The sequence below is a fragment of the Mirounga angustirostris genome, unplaced genomic scaffold, assembly GCF_029215605.1.
Source record: "Mirounga angustirostris isolate CCGP_5_RB_7025 unplaced genomic scaffold, mMirAng1.0.hap1 SCAF_3, whole genome shotgun sequence".
Taxonomy (NCBI): Eukaryota; Metazoa; Chordata; class Mammalia; order Carnivora; family Phocidae; genus Mirounga; species Mirounga angustirostris.
Genome location: NW_026991711.1, coordinates 69,026,154 through 69,039,372, shown reverse-complemented (window position 1 = coordinate 69,039,372; position 13,219 = coordinate 69,026,154). Strand labels below are relative to the sequence as shown.

The 13,219-nt window shown below is 37.1% G+C and overlaps 1 protein-coding gene across 8 annotated transcripts in view; it reads left to right on the top strand.

The window, feature by feature from the left end:
• Positions 1-13,219, top strand: part of FRY (FRY microtubule binding protein) — a 348,688-nt gene that overhangs the window by 174,586 nt on the left and 160,883 nt on the right. For all 8 annotated transcript variants that reach the window (XM_045869273.3, XM_054506292.1, XM_064586228.1 and 5 more), the window contains 6 exons: positions 3,295-3,385; positions 3,608-3,687; positions 3,803-3,883; positions 9,714-9,882; positions 12,766-12,858; positions 12,953-13,051. In XM_045869273.3, coding sequence (XP_045725229.1) covers positions 3,295-3,385; positions 3,608-3,687; positions 3,803-3,883; positions 9,714-9,882; positions 12,766-12,858; positions 12,953-13,051 — 613 coding nt within the window. The remainder of the gene's footprint in view (positions 1-3,294; positions 3,386-3,607; positions 3,688-3,802; positions 3,884-9,713; positions 9,883-12,765; positions 12,859-12,952; positions 13,052-13,219) is intronic.

The window sequence follows — 13,219 nt, the reverse complement described above, 5'->3', positions numbered from 1 at the left end:
AGTAAGTATAAGAAAGTGTGCTATATTTACCTTTTAAAAATTATTTTAAAACAGACTTCTCTGTATGAATTGATTATGTATTTTTAAAGAGAATAAATGGAAGTGAATCATTCAGAAAATCAGATATTAACTACTTCTTGTGATTTAGCTCTCATTTTTCTTGACAGTTCTAATACTTTTTTTTTAAATATCCACTTCTCAATGTCATGAAATGAATTACATTTCATCCAAACTTGTAATTTCATTTTATAATATGCTCGAGTTTATGCAAGATTCAGTCATTTATTTATCATCTTGTTTGGGAGAGAAATGAATAACTTTTTCGTATTGAATCATTTTTTTTTAGTTGAAGAGAGGAAACTTTTTATTGCAATATAATGTACACATGGCAAAATTCATTCTTTTAAACTGTGTAGTTCTGTTTTTAGTATATTCACAAGGTTGTGCAGTCATCACTACTAATTCCAGAATAGTTCAGCTCTCCAAAAAGAAACCCCACATTAATTAGCAGTCTCTTCTTACACATATTTTTTGATGTATCAAATTTTAAAGGTAAAATCTTAATTCTGTGTCTGAAAATGGTTCAGACTGTGTAATTACTAAATTAATGGTGTTAGGGGTGCCTGGGTGGCTCAGTCGGTTAAGTGTCTGACTTTGGCTCAGGTCGTGATCCCAGGGCCCTGGGATTGAGCCCATGTCTGGCTTCATGCTCACTGGGGAGTCTGCTTATCCTTTGCCCTCTGCTGCTCCCCCCGTTTGTGCGTTCTCTCTCTCTCAAATAAATAAATAAAATCTTTTTTTAATTAATTAATTAATTAACTAGTGGTATCATTTTATTATTCTTCCCATATTACATGTTAGTTTATAAACAGATATTAAACTTTTCCTGGGGGGTGAGGAATGGGGCCGTTTTAGTGAGTTGAATTAATTGAGTCTTAGTTTTGTTTCTCTGTTTTGTCAGAATGTAGTTACTAAAACTGAATTTATTTTCATGAATTATTTTCTTTTCATGAATTTATTTCTTTATGGATTGGAAAATAATATTTTAAAAATCAGGTTACTGATTGTTTTTAGGAGATGAGAGTAATTGTCAAGATCAAACATGGCATCAGGACAGTGAAATTCAACTCAGCAGCATTTAATTAACATTTGGGAGTTCAAAATAAGAATGTGTGTTTGGGAGAAAGCCAAAAGAATGCGGGTGTCTAGAGCATGATGTAGGTAATAATGCGAGTTTCTGTTACTAGAAAAAAAGAAAAGAGGAACTTTAGAGAGAAGCATAAGCAACCAAAAACAGTCAAATGTGACAGATGTGTACCAGGGTTACAATTTCTAAGATTAGTATAACATCAACATTTTGACTGCCAAATAAATTTGTCAAATGCTGCCGGCTCCTGGCAGTTAGATCTCAAACCAGCAATGAAGTTGAATTCATTATTGGAAAAGTATAGGTCTTACTTTTATTTGAAAGCATAAATTGACTTATTAAATAGAATCAGGGGTTTAAAGTTTTTTTTTTCCCTGCCAAGAACTGCTACTTTCTCAAGGTCCTCTGGCCCCTTTTAAAGATCCTTGTTGGCCATCCAACACAACAATTTTCTGTCTACTGCTGCTGGCCATCTTTGAAAGCTCTCCTTCCTTTCGGTCTTTAAACTTCTCATATACTTATTCCATGATATAATCTCCAGGTCAGACTCTTGAATGTTCTCTTTTTTCATGCAATTCTCCTCCAGCTGGCAGAAGCTCTTTCCAGGTCTAGTGGGTCCTGAAGGACTTCAGATAGATGGTTTGGGCCAGTGCTCTTCCTCTCCGCAGGACCATTCACAATGATCCTGAGTGAATGAGTTCCTACCCTGTCCATACATTTCTCCTTGAGAGTTACAGCTGCAGCCTCCCTTGTTAACCCATTCTGTGATTCACCAGCCTTCATTTGACTTGCTCCAGGTTACAGAGCTTCTTCAGAAGTTCTTTTTTAGATCTTAAATATCACCATCCTTTCTTCTCATTCCCATTGACTGAAGGGAAGAACATTCCCTATTTATAATATTCTTGCTTTATTTTAAACAGACCTGCCTGACAAACTCAAATCTGGTCATCCTTTCTCATGGCTTTTCCTTCATATGCAAGTATTGAGCAGTTCCGTGTCAGGAGACCATGCTAAATATATTACACAGTTTGTCTAATTTAATACTCAAGCAGACCTTTCTGTAATTACTATTATTATTCCCATTTTGTAGATGGAGCAATTACTGGTAAATAGAAGAGGCATCATTTTAACCCAGGACTGTTCCATACCAAAGCCAATGCTCTTAGCTATAGTTCTGTGCTGGGGTCTCGGCAATCACGTCATTTGTCTTTTTTGGTTCAATTCCAAATTAGCCCTCAGTTAGTATGTTAGGTAGGCAGCACCTGGGGCCTGGGAGTGGGGATAGGGGTGGGGGTGGACTGACATTTCTGTCCTTCTGACGGTGCTAATTCTGCTCCCTAACTTTTGAGTGAGTTCAAATGACTCCACTTTGCCTCTTCCTACCTCTTCTTCCACCTGTTTTATAACCATTCTCTGTCCTACTGCCCCTTCACTTCTTCGTTCATAAATCTCAAGTGACAGAAGGTCAAGAGGAAAGAGGCATGGAAACAAAAAAAGAAAAGTGATTCCTAACCTCTCTCCACCCTCCGTAGTCCTCCTGTAGCTGATAATCATATTCTGTCCTTATTGTTTCCTACATTGTGTAGCTTCTTTCACAGGAGCTTCTCAATAGCCACCTCCAGTATGGCAACCCTGCCCTGGGTCTGTATCCATTCTACAGATGATAGAATTCCAGAAAGTCCTGGGTGACTCAGTCTGTTAAGCATCTGCCTTCAGGTCAGGTCATGATCCCACGGTCCTGGGATCGAGCCCTGCCTCAGGCTCCCTGCTTAGTGGGGAGCCTGCTTCTCCCTCTGCCCCTCCCCCTGCTTGTGATCTCTCTCTCTCTCATCTCTCTCTCTCAAATAAATAAATAAAATCTTTATAAAAATAAAGAAAGTCCATTGAATGAGGTTGTAGATTCACAAGTAGCTACTCAAGTTGACGTGGCTGAAAAGTTGAAATTTGAAGTCAGATATTCTGTTCCTATGTGAGTTCCCTACACCTCACTCACTGATAATAAATGTTAGCATATATTTACCACTGTAATCTCATAATAGCAGAATTGGTTTGCAGTCCATTGAGAATGAGCCCTTGATGTTTGGTGAATTGTGTCACTCCGAGAATATCTTCAATGCCACTGAATGTGAATATTTTAAATTTTACAGTGATGAACAACAGCGAGATTATTTAATGGAAAGACGGGACCTCGCCATTGATTTTATTTTTTCTTTAGTATTAATAGAAGTTTTGAAACAGGTAGGTCAGTAATTTAATGTTCCTTTTAGATAAGATTTATCTGAAAGCTACTTATGTTTTTAAAATATAAGTTTTAAATTGTTCATGAATTTCAAATACTGGGTCATGTGAATTATGTTTATTGATTGCTAAAGGCCATATATAGTTACCAGAAGTACTGTTACTGATTTGATCCTTAATATTCCCTTCCAAGTTAAAAGCCATCTTTTTTTTTCTTTTCAGATTCCACTTCATCCTGTAATAGACAGTCTAATACATGACGTTATTAACTTGGCTTTCAAGCACTTTAAGTACAAAGAAGGGTAAAGTAATTTTTCTCTTTAGAATTTTGAAGAAGTGGGGTACTTAAATCTAAAACAAGTGTGCTCTTTTTAGATGATGGGGGACCCCTCACTTGTCTAATCATATCTTATTTAGGTACCTTGGTCCTAACACTGGCAATATGCACATTGTGGCAGACCTGTATGCGGAAGTCATTGGCGTGTTGGCACAAGCTAAGTAAGTGAACTCAGTCCTTTACCATAAGAACTTGAGTGCCTTTTCTACTGCAGCCCAGCCCCGCTCTCAGGAAGGGGCTGTGTGAGCTAGCAGAGAGCTAGGCTCCTTTCTGCGATGGGTACCATGTCTCTGAAACTGACTAAAAGCTCCCTCAAAGCAAGTCTGTTTTCAGTTGTTTTCTCCATAGTCTTTTTTACCTGGCAGTTGGGCCAGGTCCTACCAGGAGTCCATGAGTCCCAGACTACTGCATCAAAGAAAGAAACGGACTAACCAAATTACTTTTCTCTCTGCCCAAATATTCCAAAGAAGTTTACCAGTTTTAGAAATTTTGTTTTCTGTATTCCATGAGTGGGTAGTTACGATATATATCATCTGTGAATGGGAAAATTCCATTCTAGAATGTCCCTCTACTATAGACCTTACTTAATTCAACTGAGCTAAAAATGTCCCAGACTGTCATGGAAACAAGTCAGAGGAAAATTCTCATTGCTAAATTTATCTGGCCCCATAACACTACTTAGCAGGCTAGAACAAAGTGGTGTTAGACTATTAGCAATAATATACTTCTTCCAAAAGTGATGTCACACCTTATTCACCCATCTTCATCTTATTCAACCCTGAGGCAAATCAGGCAAAATCCTGAATGCCAAGGTTAAGCAAAATGAGCCAGAGACAAAATATGAATCTAGGCCAAGAGGTGAGCTTAATAAAGCAACAGTGATGCCCTGATGCTTGTGAAATGCAATCCTCAGAAGGAGATTTTTATCTCCAAGAGATGGAACTTCCTAATTTAATAGCATGGAAATGCCCAGTTTATAAAAAAAACAAAATTTTGTAAAAAAGTACTTACTCAGCAACCTTACCTAGTGAAAACAGAGACAAGAACTCAGGAAACAGACCCCCAGAATTCTTCGGTGTGACTTATTAAATCTGGTTTATCTATTCATCTCAACTGTACATTTTTTCTAACACATAAAATATCAGTGTTAGATGGGATAGAGGTAGATACACTGATGCCAGTGAGAAATATCAAGCTCAAAGACTAGCAGCAACAGAGAGGAAAGAAAAAGTAGCCAAAGCATACATAAGAACTAAACAATAGTGTTATCTGGGCCATTTTGCATGAGATTATATACTGACTTTTATTGCAGCCCATTGTCATAACTGTGGTTCATGAGTTATCAAGAAAAAAAAGCCCAATACATCTCTTTTTATTGCAATTGAATGATAAAAAGTATTGGCATTTTGAAGGGAGAAGCTTTAATTACCTAGCAAGTTGATTCACATGTATCAACCCCATTCCTAGAAAAGATCAGAAAAATGAGTTATTGATATGTATTTGGCTCATTTGTGTCAAACCCTGAAAATCTCAACATATTCCTGTGTAATTCCTTCTGTAGTTATCCCAGCCCAATTCTCTTATACTATCATTTGGAAAATTTAATTTGCCAAAAATGGCTTTTTGTGTTTTTCTTAGTTTTTGTGAACTATGCATAACAATATTGGTTACTGTAGAATGAGCTTCCTTAGCAATAGTGATTTTGAGTTGGTTGTGAATGAACTGAAAAACAATGTCATAACTAAGCCACATTCTAAGGTTATAGGAATTTCCATATTAGGTCAGATTTATATGATCCACCAAGCCAGTGTTTTCTTGCCAACCATGGCTTGTTTTAATTTCCATGATGTCAGTATTTGTCCCAATTCGGCAATAGTCGGGTATATGAAATATCTCAATTTGGACAATGCTCCAATACTTTCCATTCATAAGAGAACCCCTTGGTCAGTGGCTTCTTATAGTAACTACAGTAGTGTATAGTGATCATAATGATACATTCTCAACCAGTCAATGTATAGATAACCTTTATTAATAGATAGTACAATCTTAAACTGGTGTCATAATCCAAATTATCACATTGCTTCCTTTCTGTGAGTATGCCAGAAACATTACTTGTCATTGCCTTAAAAAAGTACTGTTTCCTTTTTTCTCAGGGGGGAAAAAAGGATGTATGCTTATCTAGTACAGGGTGCTAAACTTGAGTAATATAACATTTCTAATTTTAGACTTTACATCTAGCTCCCAGTGGTAGTGCATATGAAATATTTTCTTCATTATGACTTTAGTTATTAATGCTTAGTATTAGTCTTTAAATTTTAGCAAAATCACTATTTTTGATCTTACCAATGATAATGCACTTAATTCCTATCATTAAGGGAAAAAGATTTTGCTATTTAGTGATGTTCACCCAAAGTGTTGATGTTTTGAAAGTCAGTTAAGTTTGACTTTTTTTAAGGTAAATTTTTTTTGGTTCAAATCTGGTATATTTATTTAAATAGTGATAATGGCCTCTAAGATACATAGATTTCAAAATTACTTTGTCTTTATGTGGTATAATCATAATGTATATATTCTTAAACTCTCACTTTTATAATATGTACTCAACATTTCAAAGCAGTTTATTTTTATAAGGATGTTCTAGTATACCAAAGACTGAGCAATCATTTAGTTACTGTATTTACTAAAGACAGCACAAAACACTAAAGGCACAGTCACTGAAAATGAATTAATTTTTCCCTAAAATTATTTTATGGAAAAATAGATTTTAAGTGCAAGTAGATTTGGGGATTTTTTTTTTTAATGCTAAAATAGTATGTTTATGTCATCTGGGACTTTTAAAAGTAAAAGATAGCCATATTGATTCTTCCATGAAAAATAAATAGACTGTCAGCCACCCACTCGTGAGAATGTTGAACTAGTAAGTTATACAAGTAACCTGCCCTCTCCTACTGTTCCTTGTTTTAGTCATGGATTAGGGATAGAAAACAAACTTTCCTAAGTATCATACAGTCTTTAAGACAATATAACTCTAACCTGTAAGATTACTTTTTCCTTTTAAGCTTTCACATTTCAAAATTAAAATCCTTGGTAAGTTTTTTTTAGTGTTTGGGAATAACTTGAATAAAAATATAATTTTTAAAAATCCAGTTGAGAATTGATAAATTTTTATAATCTTGATTAAAAGTGTCATTCCCATTGCTTGGCACACCATCTCTGCCTCCCACCCTTTATCATCTCTGCCTAAAGACTCAGCCTTTGCCCCAACTCAAATCCCCAGAAATCTCCACTAATTATCCAGCTGCAAAGAGCCCTTTCATTCTCCTATGCCCTGGAGCCTCTTTAAGTGTATTATTCTCATAAAAGGCAATGTGAAATATGAGAAAATGATCTGGCCTGACCATTCCATCTCCCGGAAGGATCAGCGAGATCCCAGCAAAGGGTTGGGCACTAGCCAACACACCTCACAAATAATAATTATTATATTATTATTAAATTATGTTATTATATTATTACTATATATTATGTAATAATTAATCTTATAAATAATATTCAATAATATAAATAATAGTTAATCATAATAATTAATTTTATAAATAATGATTATAATGATTATTTATAAATTAATGATTATAATCTTATTTTTTATTATTATTTGCATGGTTCATGGTCAATTCTACATTGCTTTATCTTCCGAAACTGTACACTGTTCTTAAGGCAGTGACTGTATTTCGTAGTTCATGACAATGTAAGGCAGCTGGGGTACAGTGGAAATTCCTGGAATTTGTGTCAGAAGACCTGGGTTTGAGTCTTCTTTGTCATGTTGATCTTCCACATCGGTTTCTTCATTTGTAAAATGGAAATGCGTTCACTGCCTGACTCAGTGGATTGTTGCGAAGGTAAAAACGTAAGAGTATAATGTGCAGAAAATATAAACCACCTTATAGATATACCTTATCGTTATTCCTAGTCCAGACTGGTGCTTCATAACCTTGAGCACAGCAGAATCACCTCTGGGGCTTGTTAAACAAGAGTCCTGGAACTCAGCCCCAGCGTTTCTTATTCGGTAGGTGTGGTGTGGGCCGATGAGGAGTGTTTTGCACAAGTTCCCAAGCAGGGCTGCTGCTGCTGATCTGGGGGACTTTGAGAACCACTGGTCCAGACAAAACATGGCACAGAGATTAAGCGTAGGGACTCTAGAGCCAGACATTTGGCTTGAAATTCTGGCTCTGCCACCTACCAGCTGTGCGACTTTATCAGATTAAGAAGTCTCAGCCTCAAGTTCCTTTTCTGTAAAAAGGGTATGATAACAGTACTCTGCTCAAGTTGTGAGGATTACATGATCGTGACGATAAAATGCAGGGTTCGCTGAACTTTGCTTGGCATATCGTAGGTGCTGGATGTCTGCTTATGGCTGTCATCGGCTCCGTCCTCAGCATCACATTATTTCCTGCTCTATAAGAAGTAGTTTAAGATGACACTGGAATTTGGATTTTATATTTTCTCTTCTATTGCCTTCTTAAAAACCTCTTTTATTGTGAAATATATGTAGCAGACAAGAAGAAAAATCTGTAAATTGGTTTAGAAAAATATAGTTTTAACCAATTATTCCCAAACGAGCACCACGTACCCTCCTGCACCGGGGCCAAGAACGAGAAAAGGACCAGCTGTCGCCACGTCTCTGACACCAATTTACCAATCATGGCCCTCTTGTACTGCCTTCTGGGAAACAATAGCTTCATGTTTACCGCCTACTTTATTTGTCCTCAGGTTTCTACCTTGAGCTGTCAAGAGTCGTTTCAACCTACCAGGATTCTGTTAGTTGGCCTTTAACTTTTATGATCATAATAGCCCTCTTTAATCATGCCTTGCTCCTAAATGACCTTTTCACATCTCTAGAACCTCAGGCTAATCATCTCAGGAAGCAAAACACAATGAATTTTAGAATGCTTTCCTTTTTCTTTTAACCAGCCATTTCAGAAATAGTTGGGATAACTTTTATGTATATGTTTCTCTACCTTGGGTACTTTGCAGATCTGCTACTATTTTCCAACCTCTTAGGATCTATTCTTTTTTATAATCCTATATGATAACGTTGTAGTAATTAATACTATTAGTTATTAATATTTTACTGTTAGGCAATACAGACGCCTTAAGTTCCTTGCAGACTGTGTCTTTTTAGTTGTAACATCTCGTGCGTGTAGAAAAAGCTTATTCATCTTTTAGATTTGATTTAAATTTTTTCATCATTGGATTTTCTTACAACCTAAAAGTATTTTTTTCAATGATTATTAACCTAAAAGTATAAAAGAAACAACAATAGAAAACTCTGGAAATGAGGGCGCCTGGGTGGCTCAGTTGGTTAAGCGACTGCCTTTGGCTCAGGTCATGATCCTGGAGTCCCGGGATCGAGTCCCGCATCCGGCTCCCTGCTCGGCAGGGAGTCTGCTTCTCCCTCTGACCCTCCCCCCTCTCATATGCTCTCTCTCTCTCATTCTCTCTCTCAAATAAATAAATAAAATCTTTAAAAAAAAAAAAAGAAAACTCTGGAAATGTGTTAGGACGATTTCTTTGCATGATTTGCTGTCATTGTCAGAGATAGCAGGCCTGTGCTATAGCTCAGATACTTACAATTAGACATACTTTAGGCCCTTGGGGTCTGCAAATATGTTGGAAATTGCCCAGCCTGAGGAAATGGAGCTTTTTGTCATGCTCAGTTTAACAGCGAGGCCATTTTGAGAGGGTCTGAATAACCCTGAATCTTCTCCCTGACTGAAGGAAATGCTGAGCATCTTATAGAATAAGAGAAGAAAGGAGAAGATTGTACTCTTTACCAAATCCCCAATAGGAAATCCTTACAAAATGACAGCCATGTACTTCAACTGATTCAAAGGACTCCTGTCACTGTGCCCTGTCACTCCTAGATGCTGGAGGCCTCCATTATAGTCACTTTCATACCCATTATTTGATAAACCACTCATGTTCTCTTCTTAGATTCCCTGCTGTAAAGAAGAAATTTATGGCAGAACTCAAGGAATTACGGCACAAAGAGCAGAGCCCGTATGTTGTTCAGAGCATTATCAGCTTGATAATGGGGATGAAGTTCTTTCGAATTAAGATGTATCCAGTGGAGGACTTCGAGGCTTCTCTTCAGTTTATGCAGGTAAGTAATATCTTGGGCAGGAGAACCAAAGGGCTATCAAGCTGAACAGCTCACTTCATCAGAATGACTGACTTGGAATGTGAAAGCCCATTCACTTGACAATGTGGAGAAAAGTCCTACTTTTTCCTCAGTAATGCATAACGTGCTTTGCAACCAAATAATAGAGTTGCAGCCAGATAATTTCACTTTTAAACTTTCCTATCACCTTTGAAGTAGGGTGTATAGTGGAATGTCTTATTGGTTGGCTTTTTTCTCTTTTTGACTCATCAGCTACATGTTGATCGCTGATTTTTTTGCTTTTTATAATTGATAGCATTGAGGTGGCTATGTTAACATTCATAGGCATCAGAACTTTAAATAATGCAGAAAACTTTCTATTCCTACTATAAAAGAGAATCAGTTTTTTAAAAATCAACCAAACCATACATATGGTTTAGGTGTCAATTACAAAGTGTTTCTCATTATGTACTAACAAAAGAATTGTTGCTAATGTGGATTTTGCAGAACATGTGGCTCTATTAGAATTTATAAAACTTTCTTTAATACTGCTGTGAACTAGGTTTAGTGAGGGTCTTTGTCAATGAAGAGCTTAGATAGAGGGATTAAGCATATAGGCTGTACTAGTTCATACCCACTAAAATGGCTATGATCAAAAAGACAGATAATAGCAAGTGTGGGTAAGGATGTAGAGAAATTGGAACCCTCGTACACTGCTGGTAGGAATATAAAATGGCATAACAACTTTGGAAAACAGTTTGACAGTTCCTCAGTGGTTAAATCTAGAATTGCTATGTAATCCAGCAATTCCATGTTTTTCTAGGGATATATCCAAGAGAAGTGAAAATATACATTCACACAAAAACTTGAATGCAAATGTTCATAACAGCATTATTCATAATAACAAAAAAGTGAATACGGCCCAAGTGTTCATCAACTGATGAATAGATAAACAAAATGTGGTATATCCACATAAGGGAATATTATTTGGCCATAAAAAGGAATGAAGATCTGATACATGCTACAACATGGATGTACCTTGAAAATATAATGCTAAATAAGAGAAGTCAGACACAAAAGGCCGCATATTACATGATTCTATTTATATGAAATGTCCAGAATAGGCAAATTCATGGAGACAGAAAGTAGATTGGTGGTTGCATAGGGTTTAGAGGAAGGGAGTGTGGATAGAGAGGTTGGAAATGACTGCTAAAGAGCACAAAGTTTCTCTGGAGGATAATGAAAAGGTTCTAAATTTAATTGTGGTGATAAATACAATTGTGGGGGTGCTGGGTGGCTCAGCCAGTTAAGCGTCTGCCTTCAGCTCAGGTCATGATCCCAGCGTCCTGGGATCGAGCCCTACATCGGGCTCCCTGCTCAACCTGGAGCCTGTTTCTCCCTCTCCCTCTGCCTGCCGCTCCCCTTGCTTGCCCTCTTTCTCTCTCCTCTCTCTTTCTCTCTGTCAATCTTTCAATCTCTGTGAAATAAATAAATAATCATTAAAAAATGTACAATTGTGAATATACTAAAAGCCATAGAATTGTACACTTTAAGTGGGTGAATTGCATATCATGTGAACTATATCTCCATGAAACTATTTTTAAAAAAAAAGAATATAGGCCATGTATCAAGCTTCTTGGGTTTAAACTCAAACTTCAGCACTTACCAACACTGTGACCTTGGGCAAGTCACCCTTAACCCCTCCCCGCCTCACTTACCTTTGTGCAAAACAGTCATAATGGTGCTAACCTTAGAAGGTGGCTCAGAGGATTGTTGGCACGTGGTAAGCACTTAGTAACTGTTAACACTTTTTATCCCTCTCTCATATGAATAATTCATGTATCTATGCATTTGAATGATGACTCGAAAGACTATTTACACACATATACAAAATAATGTAGGAAAAGGGCCCCAATTCCAGGAGTCATGAAGAGCCATTCTGCATTGGGGAAACCATTTCAATGACTCCATGTTGGCAATACCTTTCTTGGACTGATGTCTTAGTATAGAGTCAATAGACTAGAGATTGTGGTAACTTTTGTTGGTAGTGGTCCCAATGTTGACTGAAAATAAGTATAATAGCTAATATAGATATTAACATATCATCACAAATCCCTGTAGCCTGGGACCCTTCCATGAAAACAATACCTAACGAAGAGTTACTACCAAAAAGGCCAGGAAGGAGAAAGGGGCTGGTGGAATTCTCAACAGGCCAGCTTCCCCAATAAATGATTCTCTGGGCCACCAAAAATACCCTTTCATAGATAGTAGTCCACAGGCAAAGACGTCCTTGCTTGAGGAACTATTCTAAAAGTTTCTTGCCTGGGGTGGGGGAGGGCAGCATTCCAAACTTGCTTATGAAACTTTCTGAATAATAAACACACCTAAAATGTCAGAGCTAAGAAGTAAACAGCTCTGTGCCTGGGGCTGTCACAGGGCCCAAAATAAGTTTAATATCTTCTGCCTCTCTTCACATGTTTACCTTCTCTGGGGACCTGTGTTTGTGGGTTAATCAAGGACCCAGGGCCCCACGCACAGTAGGTGGTCAAGAGAAATTTGTCAGCAATGAATGTCTGAATGAATGAAGCAACCAATTAAGTGAGTGGATGAGTAACTGCTTCCTGGTTGTAGATGCTTTGTCCTTTCAGCATAGTGATTTGAGAGAAGTGGGAGGGTGAGAAAACCAGTCTTGCAAAATATCATTGAGGCCATTTTGAACTTAAGTATTAATGCTAGAATCCAGTTATTTTCTTTAATGGATTAAGGAATATGCTATGTTAGTGTATATGATTGAATTAAAAGCTGTTTCCTTACATTTGTTTAAGTACATTTTATGTGCACATTTCAATCTGTTCTCCCTCCTTTATGCTTTTTTCTGCTTCCTAGGAATGTGCACATTATTTCCTCGAGGTCAAAGACAAAGATATCAAGCATGCCTTGGCTGGGCTTTTTGTTGAAATTCTTGTCCCAGTTGCTGCCGTGAGTTACGTTTTTATTTTTAAGAATTTCTTCAAATTGGATTAGAGAATCACCAATTTCATTAATATGATATTAACATGCATCTCTATTTTAGGCTGTTAAAAATGAAGTAAATGTTCCCTGCCTTAGAAACTTTGTTGAAAGCCTATATGACACCACGCTGGAACTTTCTTCTCGAAAGAAGCATTCGTTGGTTAGTAACTCTGAGAAAATCCAAAACGCAAAACTGCAGAGGCTAAAATCCTTAGGCTGAAATCTATTTGAGAGTCATAAGGGTCCCCCAGATAGGAGCATTACCTACAGCTGCCCCCAAAAGAGGGAGCATTTCCAAATTTGGAGCTTGCACTTAACGTTGACCATA